This window comes from Pieris brassicae, chromosome 1, assembly GCF_905147105.1.
Source record: "Pieris brassicae chromosome 1, ilPieBrab1.1, whole genome shotgun sequence".
Lineage (NCBI taxonomy): Eukaryota > Metazoa > Arthropoda > Insecta > Lepidoptera > Pieridae > Pieris > Pieris brassicae.
The window spans coordinates 17,577,462-17,604,469 of NC_059665.1; the positions used below are offsets into that span (position 1 = coordinate 17,577,462).

At 32.6% G+C, this 27,008-nt stretch overlaps 1 protein-coding gene and 1 non-coding gene across 6 annotated transcripts in view; both read left to right on the forward strand.

Moving 5' to 3' along the window:
• Positions 1-27,008, forward strand: part of LOC123711730 — a 181,602-nt gene that overhangs the window by 141,486 nt on the left and 13,108 nt on the right. For 4 of the 5 annotated variants that reach the window (XM_045664460.1, XM_045664486.1, XM_045664477.1 and 1 more), the window contains 10 exons: positions 12,237-12,407; positions 13,656-13,811; positions 14,656-14,821; positions 15,446-16,011; positions 16,335-16,478; positions 16,930-17,151; positions 17,731-17,960; positions 18,374-18,740; positions 19,081-19,875; positions 21,735-21,831. In XM_045664460.1, coding sequence (XP_045520416.1) covers positions 12,237-12,407; positions 13,656-13,811; positions 14,656-14,821; positions 15,446-16,011; positions 16,335-16,478; positions 16,930-17,151; positions 17,731-17,960; positions 18,374-18,740; positions 19,081-19,875; positions 21,735-21,831 — 2,914 coding nt within the window. The remainder of the gene's footprint in view (positions 1-12,236; positions 12,408-13,655; positions 13,812-14,655; positions 14,822-15,445; positions 16,012-16,334; positions 16,479-16,929; positions 17,152-17,730; positions 17,961-18,373; positions 18,741-19,080; positions 19,876-21,734; positions 21,832-27,008) is intronic. The other variant, XM_045664494.1, reaches the window with a different exon arrangement.
• Positions 4,398-4,536, forward strand: LOC123716670. Its single transcript, XR_006754593.1, has one exon. It is a non-coding gene; the product is annotated as a U4 spliceosomal RNA (small nuclear RNA).

The following is a 27,008-nucleotide window of genomic DNA, read 5'->3' on the forward strand; positions in this document are numbered from 1 at the left end:
TTTTTGGATCTAGACTAAGAATTAATCAATACACCATGTATGTTGTAGGTTAAGATAGCGTAAGTCTTGACTTATTATGGTCCTTTTAAAAACGACGTATAATTTGGATACAAATACATATTCGCTAAATACCTATTTACTTACTTTGTTTCAGGTAATTACTGGATACAATTTAGCACAATTTGTTTGAACATCACTGGTATGACTTTTTTATAATGTTTAAGTTTTGTTATTACAAAACAAACTATGATATTTTTTTTCCATTCGAGAGTTAACATTGTTATGATACTTTAAGCTGTATTCTTATACGATGAATAAAACAGGTATTCGTCGCCTTCTGTCATTCCGGTAGTAGAAAGCTTAACACAAATCTCTATAATAACTTCATTATCTGTATCAAAAGGATCTACAAAATCGCCTCAAGCGCATAGGAAGCTTATTATTAAACGACTACCGCACATTGAATTGTAAGTATCGCCGGTGGCCGCAATTGTATAGAACTATCTGATCTATTTGATTTATTAGATTGTAAACGGCGCTTTGATTTCTAAGATTCAGATAAATTTTCGTAAGACAAATATAACGCCTTATTATTTAGATCAATATAAATTTAGAAAGTTGAATGAAAATCAATGTCAATAGGATGAAGGATGTTATTATTTACATATTTATTCGAGACTTTTGGAATAAATATGTAAATAAATAATAACATCCCTAATGCTACTGTACAAATTTCTGTGTATTTCCTATTGTACAGCTAGTGTAGAAACTTCATCAGATAGTAACGACGACTTGCGGTCTTTTAGTAATACCGAGGTAAAGCCTCTCCATAATTATGACCTTCGTCTAATATCTTCAAAATCGAACTAGTGAAACACGAAACGTTTTAACAAATTATCTTACATTAAGTTTATTTGATAAATACAGAGTTTCAAATGAGCTTTAATGATTGCAATTGAAGAATCTGTAACTTATAAAGTTACGAAATTTATCTTTACGCCAAGAATAGTAATTATAACGTCGGAAAGCCCACACTTAGAAATAACCGCTAATATTGCTTTACAATTGTAGATATTTAATTGATAGATCCTTAAACATTTAAAACTTACTTTGAGAAGATCGTTATCTGACATGACAAGTTCGTTATCATTAAACACTGACTGTATTTTTTATTTAATGTAGTTTATTTAATACCTTTAATACTCTCGTTTAAATTATAAATTTCTTATTTTTTCTATATTAGTCGATAAATGGTATCCTGATTAAACGATAAAATTTAATTAATTCGACCATGGTGACAACTTTCATCCCAACATAATGTTGGCTTATGTAAATTTCTGTCAGTTCTCAATGAATAGAAATTAACAATGTTTCCTTTAGCCTTACTTTCCCTTTTCACTCGCGTGAAATTAAATATAACATAATCATGATGCGTTGCGGCTTTGCCACGGATTCATAAGGAAATTGTTCGGAACGTTTAAACTTGACAGTAGCACTTACAAATACCTCTCACTTAATATTTCAGCTCACTTTCATCTCTAATGTTAAGCAAAAAGTTAATGGTTTTGATAACTGGTATTTTGTAACTATCATTTGTAGTAATTGAATCAATATTTTATCTACAAATATACAAATCATTTTAGCTGCTTCTGTATGATTTGCTTCTTTATTGTTATATGGTTCAGTTGCTTTGAAATATTTAAGTGACTGCTTATAGATTAATAAATTACTACTTTTTTATAATAGGTATACCAATAGATATCTAAAACTATGTTGTGACAGGCTAAGCGATGGTTTAAATTATGATAATTGTGATTAAAACCTTGAGCTGTCCATCAAGTTTTCATCAGATCTGATGAATTAGACTTTCGTAAACCACGTGGGTAGTTACTACAGTGTTCACGATCGTAAATAGTGTAGGTGTTGGTTGATTGACTGTAATTTTACTTTTAGACGAGGTTAACGACCTGGTAGGAAAATTAATGGTGATCTGTGAACGTATTAGTAATAAAGTTGCAAGGTCATAGTGACAGGAAGTTAATAGCTCTAGACAACTGCTATGGATTTTTTTCAAGTAAATATATTTCTAAATATTTTATACAAGATTAAACTGAAAGAAAACGGAACTAGGGTCACAAAAAAGTATAATAATTCAAACTAGGTGTTTCTGTTACTTATATAAATTGTGCTTCCTTTTGGTAATGTAAATTTCGTTACCAACCTTGCATGTATAAATTGGTCTATTCACTCAAGTCATAATTATATATAATAATTCTTTTGTTCATTAACGATTGAAAAATCTTGGGTATAATTTTGTTAGCAAATTGTTATTTCCTTTCGAATGTTCTTGAAGGTCTTCTATTGCATTAGTCATAGCACTCAGTCTTACGTTTAAGCTCAATAATGTTTCAGATTGTTGCCTCTTTGTAACTAAATGAAAATTCTTTATACAGGCCAAATGTGTTTCCTTATTTCTCTTTTACTTCTCGTATATATAACAGAATACGTTGTATGTTTTATTTTTGCAAAACTATTGTAAAACCACAAATTCATAATTATAGTACGTATTGCGGTTTTATCGTTATGTCTTGCGTTATAATGATCGCATCTCAAATTCTCATCATTAGTATTATATTCTTGACGAAACTCATACACGATTTCAATAAGGGAAGTTTATTAAACTCTTACGGTAATGATTAAAGTAATTTGACAGTCATGGACGTGACACAAAGGAAAATTTCTCTACTAATAAAAAACTACAAATCAAAGGTAAACATTGTGGATCTATAATTTACATTGGTTTTTATGTGATAAGTCAATCTTTTTAGTTACTGTAAAATAATTACATATCCCTACATACATTTTAATTGCCTTTACTTCAAGCATACAATTACGAAACAATGACCTTTTTCATTGTATTTGGTTTACAAATTCCCATACACTCGGTTTTGAAATCGAACACGTATTTAAACATGACGTGCATTGCTTTTTATTGTCCAAAGGAAATTGTTTAAACATTACTAAATCAACCATGGAAGGTGAAATGGTGGGCACGAACAGTAAACGTTAGTGTTTGAACGTTTAAGTGGCTGGAGCAATACAATGCCTTATTTACCACAAAGCTTTCGGTGCAGTAGCTAATAATTTGGTTTTATTGTTTTGCTGAGTGTAGTGCAGTTATGTTAATAACATTCCTACGTATGAACAAAAGATGACTGAGCTAAGTTGTTTATTATATTTACGTTAGACTAACACGATGAGATGGTCGAAGCATTTTGACCTTTGAATAGATTTCATGCTTAATGATTGACTCAAAATGAAGGTAAAGTGTTATAATTTATACATTTTCGAATCATCTATTGTGTTTAAAACCTTAATAAACATATGTTCGTAGGCATCTACCCAGAAATCATATTAAGGCTAAAAGAAGTTCGCTAGTCTATAATAAATAACAGCACTATTCCAAAACGTGGTCAAATCGTTTATAGTTCAACAAAATTTCTCTTCGAACTACAACAACTTTAATAACTACAAGAGTGAACATAGCTGCTCGGATTTATTGGAGCTGTCGGAAATAATATGCAGCTGCATTTGCTCCGCGCACGTGTTGCTTGCACAATACCAGATCAAACTGAATATTGCTTTTGACGTATCTTCGAAAAGGGTTCATATCACTATTAGAGCTTTTATAAATAATAAAGCTTTTTAGAAACATGACTTTTAAATAGTCGGTGAATATATATGATTTCAAGTATTTCCTTTATCATAGAAAATGATTTCTTGGTTTGAACTCGTAAAACTCTGTAGATTTATTTTTAAATTTTGAAAGAGTTATAAGTATTCTTTATAATAGGCTCGCTAGAAATGTACAGCCCTGTCTTGTTATACGTAACCTCTTATTCAATCTATCAAAAAAAAAAATGTTCTTATTAGCATAAAATTGTATCACTTTAATTTAAATATCACAATCAGATTGTGATTTAATTTGTTGGTCTATTATTTGATTGCTTTCATCACGAGACTGTTATGACACCTCAATGCATCAAATCAGTCATACCGCATTTGGAATGGCTTATTTCGAATTGAATGTTGTAAGGTGACCTGCTAATGATGGGTTTATTATTAACCATTCGTTTTAGATCTTTGTCAATGCAATTTCAAATTTTGTTGTGACCTTATAAGCAAAATAATGTAGTTTATATTTATATAAGGTTTTTGAAACGTACATACTTAATATCAAATTGAATGGGAATAATGGGTCACGCGGGATACATAAAAGGGTTGGGTATAAAATCTTAGTTTTGTAGTGAATAACAGATGGCGCTGGTAGTACTTTAAATCGTGCTAACTATATATTTTGCGACAAGTACAAGATGATAAGGTTTTCAGTTTGGATTAACTTTGCGCAGAGGCAATATCGTAACCAATGAGGTTTATCCGAGGTGCGATTATTGCTAGTTGAAAACTTTACCAATACCCCGCCGTGTGGACGTGAAATACCGTCCGCTATGGCAATTTTTGAACGACCTTTACGGTCTCATTAGCATCTTGTGTTGTGACTTATAAGTTCTAAGCTTCAGCTTACTAGTCACTTGTTAGTAGTCAGAACATACTCACAGTTTTAATAAGTTTTAACACAAAGCAAGTAAGAGTGCATACTTTTGAATGTCCCCTATAACTGCCTGTTCCACAGTTACATTTCACTATTACACATTAGCTTTATTAGTAGTATAGTGTATACACTATTACTTACTAACTTTAAGTCGATGTGTTAGAATTTTATTCCTTATTGTCTGTACCGATAATGTTATTTATTATTAATTAATCTCCATATAAATTATACGATCAGCCATTATTGTATTTTGATAGATAATATTTTATTACAGACTAAACATAAATAGCACGTAATAATAACCCTCGTTGTGTTGAATAGATATAATTGATAACGCTTGGTAAGTATATACCGTTACATTAGACAATAGAGCATAGCACTCTGCATGCATTATTCCTGTATTCATAGTGTAATCGTCATTATCTCAGCCTTTTGCATTAATAGGCGTCACGAAATTACGCAAATGCACACATCGTCAAAATACATTTCTGTCAAAAGCGTATCGTCAAAATAATTTTTTGACAAATATGTGCAAAATTTTTAGAGAAGACCTCTAAGATTTTTATTAAGGATAAGAGTTGAGTAAAACGAAGATGTGTGCTAATTCATGTCAATTATTGTGGGGCTGTGGGAAATGGCGTATTGGATTTGTTGCGGACAGCACAGTGGTTATATCGATTTGTGGCACACTAACGGTGCAGATTATTCTTAGATCGAGTGATAAGTGTTGCCATAGTTGGACCCATTTGAAAATTCTTTGTGTTAGCAAACAGGGAGTTTCTTGTTCGTTATTGGAGAGTTATAAATACCAGCCGAATGTTATTGTTTTCGCTAAAGGCTCAACGATAAATATTATTATTGCATATTAGGTTCCTCGGGATAATATTTTATGATCCCAAAACTTAAAAAATTATAGGGTTAAAAAGGTTTGTTTGTAAATTTTAGCTAATTCACTAATAATATTTTCGAAATATGTGAGTGTATCCAAAGCTTTGTATTTATTTACATGTAACTTATGAGATCTTTAACAGCCGACCTTAAATATAAGCTTAATTTTCGAAATAATTCAATAGAAGTAACGTGTGAAAATGGAATGGGCCTATAAAATTTAATTCGTAATAAATGAGACGTGTGGGACCAAATATGGCATCGAGACCTCACGAACATATGTTTGGTCACGATTTTAGCTGGTGTAATCGATACGTAAGCGAAAAGTTCTTATGTGCGGTTTTATGCTAATTAACTTTTACTTGAAATTTCTCAGGATACACCTACATGCCTGCCTGCTGACCTGTAGAAAAGCATAAAGAAACAGAAAAATTGTGAAATTACTTTCACTCGCAATTTGACTTGTATACTGGGATAATTCTGATTAGGCCATGTCGTCCTGTGTGTTATTCTCCAGAATTATCTTCATTTTTAGTTACCGTTATTGGTATATTATTTTGTATTATTTACTGTTATTACAATTAATAACGCGTTTTTACGTTTTGCATCAGATGGCAATAGATTTTGTTTCATCCATACCTTGATAGTTTAACAGTACCTTTACATACAAAGACGATTTTCTTTTCAACTGTTGGTATTTGTATCGTTAATGACATTGAAAGTCCTACAAGTTATCGTACGATTTATTGCAAGTGCGGATTAATAAACTGATAAGTTGATACTATAAGCCTAGCATTTGTATGTATTGGTCGCCCCTTTTGCGGCAAGAACCGTTGTCCGTCAGTTTATATTAATCTCGATCTCAATACTCATTGACTATGTAGGGATTCCTAGATATCCATAGATATGATACTGTAGAATTATCTCTACTGTATGTCATACCTAAATATGGATAGTGATGGACAGTGCTTCTATGTAGGTTTGAGACCGGCTTTGTAATGAACAGCTTTCCTTCTGTATAGAAAATACTTTTTGTCCATAGATTGGCTGAAATTAGCCTTTTCATTTTAACAACGGTTTCATAACTATACTTTTTTATTTGGAATCTACAATGTCGATGTATAGTGGTCATTATATCACTGAAGGTTATTCTCATTTTAAGTCACGACAGATTGACTTAATACAAAGGCTTTTTTGTGGGCCCTACCATGAAGGTCTTGATTTTCCTTTCAAATAGTTTCAACAGAGATTTACTTGAGATAAAGCACTACGATCTGAAGTAAACTCCGATGTATTTTTAAATCGCTTTTATAAACCTTGTCTAATTTAATTACGAAAAAAAGGTTATGAATACGGTATATAATATGCATGTACATCTGTAAAAGTTTTCAACAAAGTTACAGTACAGTCTCAATATACTGAACATGTAATGTAGTTGTATAATAGAGCTATTATATGTCTGTTTTTACTACGACATTTAACGATAGTTCATGTTGTAAAAATTAACTGATTTAGTATCGAATAGCATAGCAGTTTCTACATACATTGTAACTGTACTTAAGCATCCAAGTCGTAAACAAAATGTCAGTATGTCATCGCAATTTTTATAGTGACGAGTGACTGTCATTCAAGAAACGGGGTTACCAGAGTCTGTTCCATAGATGATAAACGACCTAACACGCTAGTAAGCTTTGATTTATTCCGCCATTGACACACAATGGCGACGTTTGCTGAAACGCTCGGTTATTCTCGACTGTGATTCGGCTAAATCCGTCTGCGGCCGATGACTCCGCAAGCATGCGCAAGCGCCGGACCTTGAAGAACAAAATTGAAAACGCGGAATTCATATAACATAAGTAACGCGGATATGACCTATTACAAGCAGTCTAAGGCATATCGTTACAGGTGAACATATTTTATGTATACGACTCTGCCTAGTCAGTAGAGATTTTAAGTAGAATTTACGCGTTTTATTTAGACATGTTTGAAAGAAATATTGGAAAAATACACTTTAAAAATAAACTAATGAATAATTAATATCGTTAATCGTAGCGCATTCACCGGAAATTGGTGATCTTAAATGTTTATGATTACACGACGGTTATTACGGGTTTTATCTCGTTCCAGTATGACAACTAATGACATAATCAATAACGCCTCGTTATAGCTTAGTTGTTACCATTATTCGTTTGGTTTTCCTTAACTTATTACTGTACAATTGACGGTGATTCTGTTAGTGTTATTCATTAAAAATGCGTTAATTCAAAGTACACTCGTCGCACCATGAAATCTCGTTTAAATAACAAATCTCCATGACATTTAAAAGTGCCTATCAGTTCTAAATAATAAATACTATGACGTACTAAAATGTCACGTATATTAATGAAAGTACCTTGACTTTTTACCTTTATATGTAACCAATGTGAACCGAACCTCCTTAGGCAATGTAAGAAATTCATTTAATTTTTCTAATAAGTTTGTTACTGATTAGTATTATTATCTATGTATTACATCGATTTTTTTAGTACTTTTGACAGTTTTTAATAAATGTCAACTATTCAGTATTGTTATAGTTTTTGTATAGAAATATTAGAGAAAAGTGATATTTTTATTAACTAATTAGTATAGGCGCTAAGCTACATTTGTAGTATGCCACCGTAAAAGTATTTAAAGACTTCGTTAACGGATTTCGTCTTGGGTGGTAGTTATTGGTAAATACTTCACGTCAGTACATGGCGATAACGGTTAAAAATTTCTAATAGACAGTTTTGTTAGTTTAAAATACAGGTAGCATGCAATACTTAATAACATAATTTTTTTTTATATAGCGGTTTGTTGAATATGTCCTGAGTATACATGATCAATAATGATAGATGATTTTTTATGTCTCAATGAGTATTTGTGAAATGTTTATTTCTTGTTTCTTTTTCACTTTTTTTCCAGTAAATTTTTTTGCCCCTTAGCCTCTTACAGGAATATATACCTAAGCCGTAAAACATTATTTATATTTTAAAATTGATATTTAAGTAATAATAACCTAATCTCTCTAATTATTATTTTAATTTTGAGATAAGAATTATACATGAATAAAACAAAAGCTTACGAAATGTTATCACGAACCATTGTTATTGATCGTGTTTTGGTGCCATAGCAAATTATATGCTTGTATAATGACAGGAGATAAGGCGGGACTTATGTGCGCACGCGCAGCCTTTGGATTTAATTTCAATATCAGAAATGACAGATTACGTTAATAAATCGAAAGTGACTGCGTTTTCAGTTAACAATGGTGAAATAAAGTCGGTGTATGCAAGTTTTAATTATAGCAAATAACTTGGCACTTTGGTTAGATTAAAAACGGTTCATACAGCTAAACATTTGAGTTTTTTCTTTATTCTAGTGAAAAATGTATTCATTCCGGTTACTTTCTTTGCCATATATAATCATTTTAGTCAAGTTGAAGTCAAATCAAGCAGAGCACAGACTATGCAACTTTGAACATAATATTTTTACATTGTCGCAAGCGATTATTTATACGTAAATATCAATCTTACCCTAGTTCTTTAGAACTAATTTATTCTAATAAACAGGGAAATTAGATTAATAAATATATCTATATTTTAATTTAGAAATATCTGTAGAAATAAAACTTAAAGAACGACAGAGATTATAGTTTAGCTCGTTTCAATGTCAATGCTAACATTATTAGTATTTGTTTAACAGTTCTTGTGACTTATGGCTTCTTGAAATTGTTTTGAGCACGACTCAGTAATGCAGACGTGACCGGGACGTACCGATGTTTCATAGGAAAGTGGCTGATTGTGTAACTGCCCTGTATTAATTAGAGCCCAATTAAATTTTATATATTTCCAGCTGATGATAATGAAAACAGTTGTATTATTTTTCAATGTTACTTAGTTAGGCTGTAATTGATAATTATCGAATTAATTATAAGAGCTGCCATTTGCGTTATTTTAAGATAGCAGGGATTGTGGTGTAATGTCATATAGTCTAAGAAAGTTCAATTAACACGAGTTCTTGGGCGCTTTCAACCAAACAAACAAACTCTTCCGCTTGTAACGTGGATTTGATTATTGAATTCAATAAAGACAAGTCTATTAAAGTTTTGCAATGTATAAGGGGACGTCTGAAACTTTATGCCCCTTCAAGAACCATTGGATGAATATAAAGGTGAACAAACTATCACCACACTACCGGTTATTATCACAAGGTTACTGATTCCTTACCTAACTATTACGTTACTTGAGATTACGAAATGTTGCCATACAGTACGATGATGATCGGCTTCGATTTTATCACGATCTCAATCAAATACCAATAAAAATGTAGTAACAATAGCTATTGAAAAGGTCGAAAGGGTTCCAATGAAGGAATGTGAAAGATCACAATCGCGGATGTGTTTGTACGAAGATAATAGACCTTTTTTAAGTCTTAAATAAAAATACGGTTAAGACTGGTGTCGCAATTGTTGTGTATGTCCGTTTAGTTTCTAAGTCGCTGAAGCTATAATTATGGTGGTTAATAAAGCAGTGGTTGCTTAATTTAAAAATAGAAGAGAATTGTGATAAAAGTTGGCAGATAAAAATGTTATAGTTCTAGGAAATCTCAAGTTGTTTTTACTCCAAAAGTTCAACGAAATAACTGTTGAACTTATTACAAATTGATTTCAATTAAGTCAGCGACTCGAGCCCAAAAATGATTCCACACGATTTCATACTTCTCATCGGTATAATGAGATTGGAAATTGAGAGCCCAATCTTGATACATAGTAATTTGATTGGCAACAACGTCGATAAGCCGCGGTGGGTAATTTATATTCACAAGGCGGAGGTCTATCTGGATATCTACATAATGTAGATAAAATTTACTTACATCCCAACACATTATTGTAAATTTATTCAAATAAACTAGAAGACAAAACAAACAGAATTTAGATCTAGAATTAGAAGGATATAATCTTTACAATGTTAGAACAAGTGGCAATTGAGACCCAAACACGTTAGAAACTTCAAGGTGAAGTGTATGCAGAAAATCTCTAATCTGCAGAACGAACGCAGTTTAAGCATGATTTACAGTTTGCCGCACTATTTCAAGTCAGTTTAACTTGTTTTATGTTGACAGAGGCGATACAATCGTAATGTTATGGTGTCTATTATGAGTCTAATATATCGAGCATTCTATCATACTCGGCGACGCCTACTTTCTTATCTAAACAGTTATTTATGCTCTGTTTATTGCTGATATGATTCGATAAGGATATAATTTAAACTGTACTGCAGAACTGGGTCGGAATAGTTCGGATTAACTCGAGCGTTATACAGGTTGAAACAAATGTATGTTGCAATGAAATAAGGGCATTTGTAGAACGTAGAACGTAACGATTAGGAAGACGCACTGCGCTAACAGAAAAATAAAGTTAGGATTAATATTAAACTTCCACTGTGTATAAGAATTTTGGCATAACAAAACCACAAAGAAACTGTTTAAATGAAAACAAAGCTATGGACAAAAGTTAATTTCCATCAATTGTAAAATTCCTGCTTATAACTTCCATATCAATTATATGCATATTACCGATGTCATAACGAGCATCAGCGCGCACGCTACACTCAGCACGTTCTATCCTTTGTGAAACGTTTCTATAAACTTTTTGTGTGTTAAATAACTTCTCATTGTTACGTTCAATTGATTTGAACATTAGCAGCGGTATCAAAAAGAACGTTAAATTCCACGGAAGCTATAACAACGAATAACATTTTCATCACAGTTTACTGTCTTTCAACAGTTGTCAGGCTGTCAGGCTCTTTTATTTGAATATAGGCAGTGTATTAGTGAAAGCCTTGGTTCTTCAATATTTGTTTGCACTGTGGTGATCATTACGTTCTTAACAAGATAGTCAAGGAACTTGACGCGAAGCAGCAAAAACTTTAATTGCATTCTCGGCACAATTTTCACGTTATTGATATTATGGTTTAACGGTACTATCAAAGGAAGTGTCATATTTTGTTTTGAATTTGATTGATGATTTTGTTTCTTTTTGTTGAATATTAATCAATAACTTATTCTCCCAAAATGCTTTCCATACTTGTTTTTATTGTTGAATCATCAGTGACTGTTTCTTCTCCATCGTAAAGACTTACCTTTAGGGGAAGAAAGGTAAAGGCTGATTTCTCATGTTCTCATTAGTTTTAAGCCTTATAATGATTGTGTATGTAAAATAAATATTTTATGGAAAATAAATAACTCTTATCACTTATCTTGACACAACGATATCTCCTAACCATTAAACAGGTTACAATTGTCCACCCACAAACATCTTATTTTAACCACAGTGTTTTGTTGTTTTTTTTTATCAGTCACAAAAAAGAGAATATATTTTTAATACATTTGTTATCGTCATGATTTATTAAAATCATTTGATTCACAAGCACACGTCAAAACAAACAATGTAATAAAAAAAAACGGTGAACGTTTCTTATTTTATGGAATATTTATACTATTTAGCGAGAATATATAAAACGATTTAAAAACGACAGCAGTAATTTAGTTCTAATTAAACATTCAAACATAACATGAATGGCCTTACTTCTATGAATAAAATAGTTTGACAACTTTTTCCTGACGATTTCAAAAAAACAACTAAGATTTTATAAATACATATTTGTTTCTATTTAATTATCATCGCATGGATCGTGAAAATGTGTTTGGTTTTCAGGTATTACAACGTGACGTGGAATGCCACGGTCGTATCGTGAGCTCTGTGGTGCGGCTGTGCGGTGGAGCTGACGTCGCTCGCGCATTGGAGAGACGCTGGCATCTGCTGTACTTGAGGGCCATCGAGTGGCAGTGCCACTTGGAGGCCTGCCTCGCTAAGACTGATAATCAGGTGAGGTTTTTATCTTTCTTTAACTGTACAAGTATATATCTAAGTACCTATGATAATGATATAATTTGAATTTTTTTTTTGTTAGAGATAGGATTAAGTCATAATTTTTTTTTTTTGCATATAATTAAATGAAAACAAGCTTCGTGTGGTTAATTTAAATGGGATTTTTATGGTCCCATTTAAATTCGCGGTCAATAATTCAGATTTGAAGGTATATACGTGTGGCAACCTTAGTGAGCTGAACATATGTCCGTAGTTAAAATGAAATTTTTTAATAGTTTTTATTTGTTTCTGTTTGCCAACTATATTCACACAGCGTAGATAAACTAAATGTTAAGTATTAAGTCAAACATATTACTAACTCTGCATTGTTCATTTTGCAACAATAGTACAATCAACCCCCCGCTGAAGTTTGCCAACCCTAAATATTTAAAGTAGTGTTTAAGACCACATAGGTTAGGACACAATACAGATCACGTGTTGAATAAATCTACGACTGTTGTGGACAACGGTCGCTAGGAAACTTGACGTAATTCAACGGCTCTTTCGACCGCATTAAAGGGTTAATTTATTTATGGTCATGCCTCGGAGTGTTTAATTCGACTATATGGACAATATTTTTGGGGCCAGGGTTATGGATGGATAGAAAATATTATTTATGAGCAATCAAACTTTGTTATGGTTTAGGGTACTAAATAAATATTTAAACTTTATGTTAATAATTACTCTGAGAAATATTTAAATTTATAGTTAGATAAATCTTTAAAGAGTTTATTTAAAGAAAGTTTATTTTGTAATTTAAATGTTTAGCAAACATTTTTCTAGTTTCTAGACTATTTTTCATTTGCCTTGACCGAACAGTCAGTGTTATAAAACAAGTTATATACATACTATATTATGTGAAAATTTAAAGTCGCATAGATTTTTTTAGAATGGGCTGTTTATGCAAAATGGCGTCGCACCAGTCTCTACGACATATCATGCTTGAAAACTAGTAAACGAACACTTATGATACGATCACAATTGTCGCGGACGAAATTAAACGAATTAAATTTAATTAAAAAAAATCTCTAGATCACTCAATAATGTAAATGCTACATGATTTTTATTTATACTCATTTTAAATCATCAATTTTCTTTAAAAGTAACGTTTAACTTTTAAAGAAGTGCATAGAAGCTGCCAGTCTACATTTTTCTATAAATACACATGTTTATACAATTACCTATAAAATTAATTTCTAATTTCAGAAGTACGAACCAGTAGAAGCTTTGAGTGACAGCGACGACGAACCAGCTTTGAAGCAGCCGCGCCTAAGCAGACGTGGCTCGCCGAAAAGACAGCGAACTCCAGTTAATTCACGAAAGAGAGATTACTCCGAAGATAGCAGGCAGTCAGCCTCCGAGGTAAAATTACCTATTAATAAAATTATTAAAAATAAAGTATTGTTTTGACTACATTTGTTAAAACGCCAGTCCACTAAGGAGTTGTGAGCTGTAAGTTCTGTGTTGTGAGTTGTCCTGCAAGTACAATGCAATATACGCCAGTCCACTAAGGAGTTGTGAGTTGTAAGTTGTGTGGTGTGAGTTGTCCTGCAAGTACAATGCAATATAAAAGAATAGATAAAAAGTATTATCAAGTAAGTTTATTTTATACATCTGATTGCATATATTGAAGCCATACAACTAGAATGTCGCATTTGATAGTAAAAAATGCTAGGTGGTAGTTTAGTTTATCGTAAGTAAATATTTTTATAATATTAATACAAAATTCATACAATCCGATACATTTGTGAAATAGTTCACATTTGGTATGATAGAGTTATCAATTAGCATCGTTATGATATGGCGTTATATAACATTCATATTTTAAGCCGATGTCTTCCATACAAACCCTTAAAGCTTATCCGAATTATATTAAATACTATTGAAATATTTTGAGCAGTTTTGACCGAGTGGCTTAAGCGCGCCATATTTATTCCTGAGGTCGTTCGTTCGAACCACGGCTTTTTTTTCTTTCGTTGTGTTCTGCTAGCTTGTTCGTACGGTGAAGATAAATATTGTGAGGAAACCGGCATATCTCTAACCCAAAAGTCAACAGTGAAGAATGCTGATCTCCTACTTGTCTATAAAATAAAAATAATCGAAGAAAAGTACGCAATCCAAGGCCAAGATCCATAACGGGTTGTTGCGCCATATTTATTGTTTTATTGAAATATTTTACGATACTAAGTATAACGTGATTTTACAGGAGGAGCAAGAATATGCTGTAGGTGACAAGTGGCGTAACTTCGGATCGGATTGCGAATTGGAATCAATGCGAGACAAAATGGCAGACGAGCGCAGAGTGCCAAGTGTCGATGGAGTAGACAACAAAATTACTGACCAAACTGTACCTGTCACTGATGAAATTGACGGTATGTGAACAAGAGGGTTTAAATTACTTTATTTTAGATTAACAAATCAGAATCATTGAATGACAGCGTTGATTCAAATCATCAACAGGCTAGTCATGCTCATATACAAGCTCTATCGAACTTCAATAATTATTAATAGAATTAAGTTAGATTTTTAATATAACTCATGGCGAGAGGTTCACCTGGTAAAGAAAGAAAGTAAGTAAATAGTACCACCGCTATAGACGTGTACGCTCTCTTCTTGAAAGACGTCGAATTGGTTCGGGAATACTTCAGTGAGCAGCAAGACTAAACAATATTTTACGCTGTTTTATGCTTGGATAAATATTTAACTTTACAATAATGGTGAAGTTCATGCTTTAGAAAATCGTGCTATAATAGAGCCTATAAGTCTAATTTAGTATCGTATATTATTGGGTTTGTTGTTAAACTATTAAAATATTCAGCTAAGAAAACAACATTAGGAATTAAAAATACAATCAATCTAGAACAATTTCAACTCTCATTCATTTGCAATTCAAACAATGGAATATTATGACTTGAATCATTCTATCCGCATTATTTACAAACACAGCTGTTCTTGAACAACCGCTATAGTTTAGTAATCATTCATTGCTCTTACAGGGAACACTGCATTGCCTAGAGAAATCAAAACCCCGCCAACTGTAATCAAAAGAAAGAAACCAATAGACACCTCGAGATTTAATCAATCCGATCGAAAATCCAAAAATTGTGCCACATTCTACTTCAGACACCACGATACGGATTCCGATAGACAAGTGATTGAAACGGATGAGAAATCGCAGGATGAGTCCTCGGAAGAAGAATGGACGTATACCAACGGTGCAAAGATAGCAAATGAAGACTCAACAGATATTATGACATCATCGGTTGAAATACAATGTGAACTGCCCGTGGAAGAGAAGAAACCAAAAGCGAAACTGGTATCTAGTACACCGGATCTATTAAGAGTTGACCAGAATTCTAGGTGTAATAAAGATATAGAAAGACTTGTGATTCAGGCTGATGAATTGGTGCAGAAGCAGGCTCAAATGGCAAAGAAGATGGGTTCCAGGAGTTTTAAGCCTTTGTTGTTGGAGGAAGAAGGAAAATCGGTCAGTAGGGCGAAAATGTCGAGGATCAAGGAGTGGTTGAATCAGAGTCCCGATGGAAAGGATGAAAGCCATCAAGTATGTATCTTCCTACATTACTAAATAATTATGTTAACCACAATATTCATTAAATAGATTTCATGAACTCCGATTACACTAATTTAATTAAAATAGTCATCTATTTCTGAAAAATTATGCTGACGTTGTGATAAAAGAGACAGCTATCTATAGATATAAAAATGTTAGGCTAATTTATATTTTATGAATAATTGTGTTAATAATTCCATACTTAATATGTGCCTAAACTTGCTTGGATGTGGATTTAGTGCATTACCTAGTTGATCCTTTTAAATCGAACACACCATATACTATAAAACTATTAACCTATATAATGGTTACAGAATGGTGAAAATTACGACGCATCCGGCGAATATACGACTGAGAGTGAAGTCGATACATCCCTTACTTCGGAGGAACGGAATTTGCATTCGTCCATGGACATGAGCACTTCCACCTGTACTGTGACACCTACACATCATGCTAAGGTAAAATGAATAATTTATGCTGTACTTAACTGCTATTTTATGAATGCACAATCTTCTATATACTTGTCTCCAAAGACAAGTTCATTGTCGTGTAAAGCTGCGCTATTTAAAGCATTTAAAAACGTTCATTGTAAATGAATCTATTGAAACTAGAACACAGTTCGAAGCTACAATATATGGATTTATTACATTAAATAAAATGTATTAAAAAGGTATATGTAATGTAAATAAACCAGTCTATATTTTATAAGATTTGTTTAGCATTTAAAACAAATAACAAATTCAATGAACACTACAATCAAAAAATATATTTAATAGGTAACTTCAATAAACCTAAAGTTATGATAGTATATATGTACAGCATCCAAAAGCTTAAATACTTTCACTTAACTCACGAAAAATATAAAATCATCTATCACCCATCTTATGTCTAAGCGCTTATGGTATATAGGTGCAACTCCGCAAGAAGCGGGGTGGCAACAGCGCCCGGCCGTGGTCCGTGTCTTGCCTCTCGCAGCTAAGCGGCGTTGCCGCGTCGCTAGTCACGCCTACTAATGACGTCATTCATAACATGTCCATATCCGAGTCTGCTCTCAACACACTGGCTTCACCACAAAGAGTCACCCCCGGTAACTCAAGCTCGAAGTTACGCGGAAGTTCGACAACTGTACAGGTAATATTTTAAATGTTTGCAACAAGATTTGTGTGGCATTACGCAGACTAAATTTCTAAAGAACAAAATTTTTTATTTTCATATAATATATAACTGCCAAAGATCCAACAAATACTGTATATTTGTAAAGCATGATTGTCACTATCAGTCTAGGGATTATTGTTATTATAAGGTTGAAATCGTTTATATCTATGCTAAGGATTTAGGAGTCGATATTGGGTAAATAATGTGTACAAATTTGCTTATGCTTTGTACATTTGCTTGTATCTTTGTATTTTTTTAATTATCAATGTATAAATAGTATCTGGAGCACTTTATATTGGGCATTGTTGAGTTGGTTACGAAGTGTTTAAAATTATTTGAATCCTCTTTACGTTACTTATAAGTAAAGAAAAAGGGAGACTCACATAATCTTAAATAGGCCACCCATATGAGATCGACATAAAATCCAACTACATAGTCGTCAACGCAATAAATGTTTATTATTCGTTCACCATATATTAAGTTTCTGCTAAAAACTTTTACTATGTACTAAAGGCAACTTAGTGCTCTTTCTTTATAATTAAACATCTTTATCAGGGTCACATTTCAAGTACAAACACAATGACTGAAGCGTGCACGTCGTGCGTCGAGGCCAACGACAAGCAATGTTGGCTTCGAAGAAAGCGACTAAAACTTAGAAGACACAACAACACTCTAAGGAGGGAGCGATTGGTTAAGTCACTCTCTTTCTGTGGTCGATTAAGTCCAGAGTTGGAGAAGAATGAAAGGAGTGCTGCAAGTGACCCAGCTACTAGTAGGAAGAGTAGGTGAGTGAGAAAATAGCTACGCAAACCAAAAACAATATAACAAATGAACAAATGAATTGGAGTATATTGAAGCAACGAGTAATCGTATAAGCTTATTAACAAATTAGTTATTTTGCTGTAGTTTTCCATATATATATATATATTAAATTATTTTATTTTGTATATAAAAAGAAGTCTGTTTAGATATTATCGTTCGCAATAATAAATGAAATACATATTGAACCTATGATTACCAATAACTACTTAAACATAGCATTGCTTCGTATTTGAATTATGATATTCTCGCATAGTCCAATCCCTAAAGGGTATGAATTTATTATATTTCTCGACAAGCTAGCTATATTACATAGACCGTCTTAGTTTCGCAAATAATGGTAATGAAAGAAAGTAATATTAAACTTATATTTTTCCAGGTTTGACACAACATCCACCTCCGGCAATGACAGTGACGAAGAACTGCTCAAACAACAAGTGGCTGTCATCGCCAATTTAAGAAAGAGCATCGAAAAAACCCATATTTCCTCAAAGGACGATAGTGCCATTCCAGAACAAAATGAATTAGAACAAGTTACGCCCAGCTTTAAACTTGGGCCAGAGGGAGGTGTAGTTAGACCAAGATTAACGAAAAGTATGGAAAGAGAAAGATCCTTTTTGGCACTAAGCTTAGGTGATCCGAGCCAAATGTGGGACCTCTGCGTCGACAAGGACTCAGATAAGAGTGTCACAGCTGGCACGGAAGAGCATAGTTCGTTTTCGGAGCAGGCGTGGGATTTCTATCAGGTAATGTGTCAATTTTTTTTGTTGATATCATATCTTAAAGAGTTAATGCTTCTTTAGGAAAGTAAATTAAAACGCTGAGATTTTCTTTACTTTAAATGATATATACCGTTTGAGCGCAACGATGCAGAAAGTTTTTATAATTGGTATTATTTCTGTATCACGACGTAATATTTTAATATATTAAGCATAGCAATTAAGCATATACAACTTAATAATAAGGTATCAGTAATAATGTCGTATTTCATTCCATATCTCTAAATGGCGGAAAACTCAATAACAAGCTGTATCTTGTTTATTTGTTTAACAACAAATATTAAATGTAACCATTATTTGTCAACAGGAAAAATACAACTCCGAGCCATATTCAGAAGCGCCCGACTCTGATGCTGCTCGGCGTCTACTGGAATTCGGTGATGACTACAGAGCATTCTTAGATTCACAATCAGACTGTTGCTCGAGCCTCTCGGCACAACCAGAAAACGACCAGAGCCCAAGTGGAACACGAAGACGGCGACCACCATCAGACATATCCAGAGAAAGAAGCCTTCCAAGACATAAAAGACCGTCCAGAACATCTCCGGTAGAAACCCCTGTCCGAAAACCCAAAAAGTCTATGTCCAGCGCCGAACGCAAGAAAAACCTGTTGGACAGCCTCGAAAGATCTAGAAATAACACTAGCATTGAAAGTAATGACGGTGTTCGCAGACGCAAACCCTCCGAAAGTGAGCGCAGAAACAACAAACGCTCACCCGAATTCGATTTACTAAACGTCCAAGCATTAAGTCGTAGACGTCACAGCTCAAACCTAACCAGTGACGAAGTAAACAGTTCCTTAGAGTACACCGAAGTCAACAATCGTCCAGATATTTTAGACTCGTTAAACAGAAGACGCAAGGAAAACGGTGAAGCCGAATTACAAAAGGTTGCACTATCTGAGTTGCGTCGTAGATCTAATGATAGTGGCGATTCTGAAGAATCATCTTCGCCGAAACACAGCAGGAGAAACTGGGGTGATTCAGACTCAGAATCGGAAGAAGTCAGGTCGCTAGTTCGTCGCTCGAGCACGCAATTAGAGGTCACAGAGGCGTTACTGGCGCGGCAGGACTCTCCGGACCTCCTTCGCGCTTTCGACTATGTAAGAAAATTCGATACAGATTACAGTAGCTATACCGACGTGGATGACGAATTCCGCTCGTGTGTGACAAGACCCGCATGCTTCCGCTCTAGCATATGTTTAGCAGTCACCGCCTTCTCTATAATGATTATAGTATACATACATCTTCAATGACACTTGGCTTGGGCTTGTATTATATTTATTCTCTTATATCTGAGTAATCGTGTTAGGCACGCTGCGATTGTCAGATTGCGAAGTATTTAGGATTCGCACAAACGGTCGAGGTCAAGATATAGATCTCAATAGTGCTGTCTCGTTCTTTGTAAAAAAGAACACAGACAAGTTAAACCTTGATTAAGTATTCGGCCTAAGAGAGGCGTTACGTTTTTTCGCTCAATTGCATGTCTTACCTAAGCACGTATTTAACCTTCTATACATGTGTTAGAATTAGATATATCTCCATTAATGGTGTCGAGAAAATGACATTCCCATTTGATACATTCCTAGTAGTTCATTTTAAATTATTCTTGAATAATACATAGGTACAAATTCTAAAGCATTTTTTTGTATGATGAGTCTGACAAACGCAGTTTTAAATACAGAATGTTACAAAAAAAAGTATTAATTAAAATCCCGTATTGAGACATTGTCATAGGATTTTTTATATATTGTAAAAATACATAAGTAAACATTCTATGTTTTAATCAATACTAGGTTTACTAAGTAATTCATTAGGAAAGTATAAAAATGGTGTCTACTATGATTAATTATTTTAAATATTTTAATAACAATATATAAGTATTTCAGGGTTGCATGTATATCAAAAACATCATGATTATTTAAATTGTATGTGTGTGTGTGTGCATTTTAATTTTTTCCATTTTTGTTTGTTTGATTCCTTAAGCGTGCGCTTTATTTGACGATTTTTATACTGAATGTTTAATATTTGCCATAAATTCAGGAAGATAAAAGTCAAGTGAAGCGCCATCATAACACTAACAGCATTTGTGATTGTGAATGTAGAATTAACTACTAACTGCCTGTTAATATTCTTCTATATTTCATTTTTCTATTCTAATATTGGTGGTGATATAACTCGGTGCTAGGTTCAAGCTATTAGACTCAAGTATTATTGATGATCTAAGAAAGTTAAAGGGGTGCAGCTTGCAAACGTTGGCATAGACAGAATAGCCATTGACAAGTCACTCGAAGATGTCAAATTGACAGATGTCACATTTGACGTCTTCGTTACAGTTTATACGAGACAATGGTGGACGAATTAAAACGTCATTATGTCGACCGTGATATTTATACGTGTATTTATAATCAAATATTTAACTTATTTTCGTTGTATAATTTAAATCGTAGTCGAACCTAAAATAATTCAATAGGTGTCCACTAACTAACAAATGTGATTTGACTGAACTCCTCATCTCATTAACTAACATTTTATACTGTTATTAACTAGTTGATTAGGGTTAGGATGTTAATTGATGTTTTTTTAACGAAATGTCAAGCGCACAGTGATCTTTGTATTAAACTTTTACGAGAATAAATGAGTCAGTTTAAAAGTAAAAATGGAGTTTCAGTCAATTAACACCCTTCTCTATTAGCACAGTTATCTAGTAAATTTTAAAATAAAGCAAATAGGACTTTATACATTTTCGAAATTCTAAAAAGTTTTTTTGACAATTACCTCGCTTTTCTAATCCGTCTCGTGTTCTGCTTTAAAAATTGGCGGCATGTTTGGTTTTTTTTGGAACTAAATCAGCTTTAAAAAATAAGCATTTGTCCTAAGTGTTTGAGAAGATGTAATTAATGTAATGAGAGGTGGCGAAAGATATAAGGATCCGTTAGAAAGTGAACTTTTTTCTATACAGACGGAGGTCGTAACGCGTTGCCGTGAGAACATCACGCTCTTGGAGGTGGCTTTAGCAGACAGTTCGTTATCGCCCGGTTTGCAGCGGGATGCCAGAGGTTTGTCAAAAATTATTATAGATAAATTATACTAAACAAAAAAACTAAAATTACATTTGCGCTGTGTCGTAGCCTGGCTATCACGTTTGTTGAAATGTTTGTTTTACAGTTGTAATTCATAAAGTCAGCGCCATCTATTGATTGTTTTGAAGCTTATTTTTTAACAAATGACATTTACTAACTTGAAGGCTGTTAGCTTAAGAAATCCACTAGAAATACAACGGCTGCATGATCTAAAGTGTATGTGCTTGATTGTACCGCTACTGGATTAAGTAAGAACAAAACAAGTACATTTGCATTAGTGCCAGTACACCGGTTAACGTATTAAGTTCGTAGTATCTGATTACTCAATATTGCAAACTCTGTGGTCCTGCGGTTTTGAACCGGTGCGTATCACCTGTAATTTTAGGATAGATCACTGTTATTATTTTATAATTCGTACTCTACGAATGATACTAGTTATATCATCAACAAGTCTTACGTTGCTTAAAATCCATATGTTTTTTTAAACACCAAAGACTACCACAAAAATTGGAAAATTCGCTCTGAATTTAAAATTGTTTCATAATGTTACTATAGAAGAAATGATTTCATAAAACAAGATGATTACATAACTCACTAAAGTATAATTAGCAGGATAAGTTTGCATTATTCATACGAAGTCTGCAGCCTTATTCGTTTCTTGACCGGTTCTTGTACGAAGACCTTTGTACAATCTCGATCAAGGTAATGCATTTATTTCTCAGTACTTAAGTCCTGTTTGCCTCGGTTTAGTTTTTATTTTGAGCATAATTGACTATAATAATTACAATTAATACACATCCATTTTATACTATCTATTCATCGTGAGATTAAAATTTGTAGTTTCAAATCCCTCTAATGAATCTTTCCGCACTCATATATCAACGGGATTGTACATTAAATCGAATTGTTGTTCAAGATTCAATTCGCCGTTCTGGCTCTAAGTTTAATACCGTATTCAGGGACAAAGGTTAAGTTTCAGAGTTAAGTCTTACGCACCTATGATCTTTGTGTCAACTAGAAACATAGATACATTAATGTTCCTACGTCTGTCACTAAAAATGGTGCATTCTTTAGATATAAGCGTCTGGGATTATTCCGTTCATAACAATAAAAATTCTCATTTTAAATTTGTTTCGAAAAACACCCACAAAACTTCAAACAAAACAATCTAACGGACTAACCCTTTGTATCGAAATAAATCTAAAAGTTATTATATTAACTGGGACAAACTCAGTAGTTGGTACCCCGGAAACGGTGATACGGAGGACGACCATCTATTTCTGCCAACGAAAGCGGAACATTACGAAAGTGAAGATGTAATGTCCTTGCTAATTAGCTTTACATAATACACATAATGATTAACTTTACCATTAAAGCATTTATAAAGTGTTTCTTCTCACTGTTAATGAACGAATAATGGTCTTTCATTCTTTTACACGTTTAATTTATTTCTGCCCTCTCCTCTTTATATATTCAAATTAGTATAGTATTATAATATACACTCCCTAATTAATTATTCACATGATATTTATAAACACGATTTATTACCGGAATATTCTAGAAGTAAATAGTAAGCCATCATTATGTTAAAGGAACTTATAATTTTATTGATATTTCTTAACCATAAATATTTTTATGGTCTTTTGGTTTTTGACTGACTGAAAATACTTGTTTTTGTATTACTTAAGCTGTAATGCCACGACAGTAAAATGACGTAAAAGTAAGATAAATTAAACTAAGTGCTTTTAAAATGCTTTTACAAGATGATGCTTAGGAGATAAGTACTCGGTTCATAAATAGGATTTCTAAATATGTTCAACACAAATTGGAAATGTGTGTGGCGTGGGTTTATTTTAGCTTCTATACGGTACCCTTTCCTTTAAACACGTACAATAAGTCTCAAGCTTTAGAATTGTCCTTATAACTATCTCTTTGCAAATAAATAAAAAGACTAAGTATTATTTAATTGAAGGTATTGATTCGTAAATGTATACGAGCGTAATTATTAGGCGTTAAAACATTTCTCGAAGAAGTCAATAGGATATCGAAACGCATCGTTTCAAAGACTAAATGTAAATACTATTTAATTTTAAGTTTACATGTATCCATTCTCGGTACCATCACATCGATTGGCTGAATTTATTTAAGACTTTTATTGTATTTAAGAAGACTACACAACAATTCTATTTTCCTAGAAAACCTGAGACATTATTAAAACATTCAATTGTTTTCGTATATATAATGTTTCCGATCAACAAAGTTATCATAATGTACGTGCGGTGCAATGACAAGACAAATCCTAAAAACTCTTTATTTCAAAGGCAAATAAAATGGTTTTTTATTCCATTGGATCAGAGCTATGACATCAGCTGTGTAAAATATAGAGTAAACATTCAATTCTAACGATGCACTAATAAAATTTACATCAGTTACATTTAGATTTGTGTACGAATCCGTCGTAAAATGGTGTTTAAGATCGTAATTGTTGTTAAGCATGTAAGAAAGAATAGACTATGTGAGTATTATTTTTAATTTCCTAGAAGTTTATTTTTACTAAAAATGATTTAGTACATTTAATTTTATCTCTATAGATGTAATTACAATTATCCTTATGTTACATATGAGTTACAATGATTTTTAAAAAATGCAGTTACAATATTTATTGTAACCCAATTTCTCAAGCCTTAACAATGCTCTTACGACATCATGGATCGTAACGATTTAAACGTTCCATCATTTATTCAAATAAGTAAAATATACGAATAAAAATCGTAAGTATACATTTTATGCAATTCATTGACATCTTAAGTATGAAGTTTTAGTCACAGACTAAAATTATCTAATAAGACTAAGATATGTACTTAACATACTCAAAAGCCAGACATCACAAGGTCAAGGATTGTTTAAATATATTTACGTAATGTTTTTGAATAAATAATGTCTTTGAAGTAAAACACTACTAAAAGATTACACAATGAAATAAAATATAAAGAAGTTGCCGACCAGGACAAGCGAAACGTTGATGTAATTAACGAACGATTCAGAAATGCTTAGTAACAATTTTATTTATACATATTTTGATTGTCTTCTTTATTGACGACAAGTCAACAAGTCCTCACTAACGTATACTAATCCTAAAACCATGCTCTTTTTAAAAATCAATCAATATGGCTCTGTTAAAGTAAAACATACAAAGTCACTTTCTCATTTTCTTTGGGACTCTCAAAGAAACGTGATCTTATACATTGCAAAAATGTTATTATTTAAATTTCTTGAGCTATTTTTTATTCATCGTTAATATTAATGATTTCACAAAGTTTTCTTTTCTGTTCCCATTTCATTTTGCGTTGCTGTCTGCAGAATTTAATCGGGATTGATCCGTTATGCGATGATATTTATAAATTTTTCTACATAGGCTATTGCTACCAAAAATCATCTAACTCAATAAAATTAAATATATAAAATATTGACGTTAAATGTTATTCTTTTAAATCTATAAAGCGATTGTATTGTCAAGGCGATATCCAATCGCCTTAAGCGCTTAACCAGTTTTAAACAAATTGTAGGCGTTTAGATCAGCTGTGACTGTCGCACGAGACACACGTGTCCGTTGTGGCTATAAATCGCGAGTGATTGTATGTCTTGTGGATATTTTACATTTAGCAGCATTCGAAGAAAAGTATTCAAGAGAAACTGGATGCGCATGAGTGATTATACTTTCGCTAAACGCGATTCTATTTAAAATACGAAATTCTAATCGCGTAATACCACAGTAGCGGTATAGCAATGCTAATTACCTTCGTAGAAATAAAGTCAAAGTTGATACGTTTTTTTATGCCTAATATTTAATAAAATAATGTTGTATTACCAAATGCGGATAGTATTTAAAAATGCATTTGCCTCATTAAAAGTCCATTACTGTTCAAACTCATAATGGATGAAATGACCAGTCATTGTTAGTAAACAAGCTCACTGTTCGCGTTCAAAAAAGTAGCGCTGATAAAAATCATTGATATGAATAAAATGAAGGGTAATTTATAGAAAATTAGTTGTTACGATGAATTATTGATGTAAAACCAATTTCATAAAATCCGGGTCGTAAAGAAAGACTTGTGCAACAAGTTTCTCTTTGTTGCTTACAACGTGACATCATCCAGTCCAGTTTCGTTTTTCAATAATCCTTCGAAATGTCTTTTAGTAAAACTATTTTGTCCATTCTACGGCGCCGGAGGTTGTAGGAGTTTTATGTATCTTTTGTTATTATCTTTCACTAGACAAAGCCGAAGATTGAGGTATACAATCCGACGCGTTCATATTCTTTTCTTTATATATATATATAACAAAACGCTATGAGGGCAAACGGGCAGGAGGTTCACATCATGTTAAGTTATTACTAGAAAGAAGTGGAATGCTGCTGGCTATTATATCTATTGTATAAGTTTGTTCAATTTTTTATCTATATTGCGATGGCATCATCTCTAGTCTATGACTAAAGCCTACACACCCCTTTTAAGGTGAACCTTTAATGGAGTCATGCTTACATTACTTTTTACGTAAGACAAAAAAGGCACTATCACACTACATATATTGATGTAAAATAAGGATTTGAAGTTCTGCTAAGATATTATTTTTGTCTCGATGTTAACTAATTACAGTGTGTAACCATCTTTTGAATGTTACGAAAATTGTTAAATAGGTACTCGATAATTACGACTTCTTGCTTTGATTATGAATCTTTACAAGGACTGCAATTTGAAGATATATAAGAATTGTCAGTCTTTCTTCCGTGTTTAGATAAACTACATTACATATAACTTTATTATTTTTACAATTCTAATCAATTATTGCTGTATTTTGTGAAATGTTGTATTAAATCTTGATCAAGTACTTCCAAATTTTTTTTACATTATTTTTAATTTCAATATAGTCACAGATTATTAATTGTATATTAATACTACTCCGATGGCTTAAACAGGTTATTTTTACACTGATATTTCATTATTGGAGGTATAAATGCATTTAATATTTGTTCGAATTAAAATAAATAATCGGTTCCAATATTTTTTTTATTCTCCCAATAAAATATGTATAATTGATAATATTGTAGATTAGATTTCGATAACGCCTCATAAGAATTTAAGCCCGTATGTATA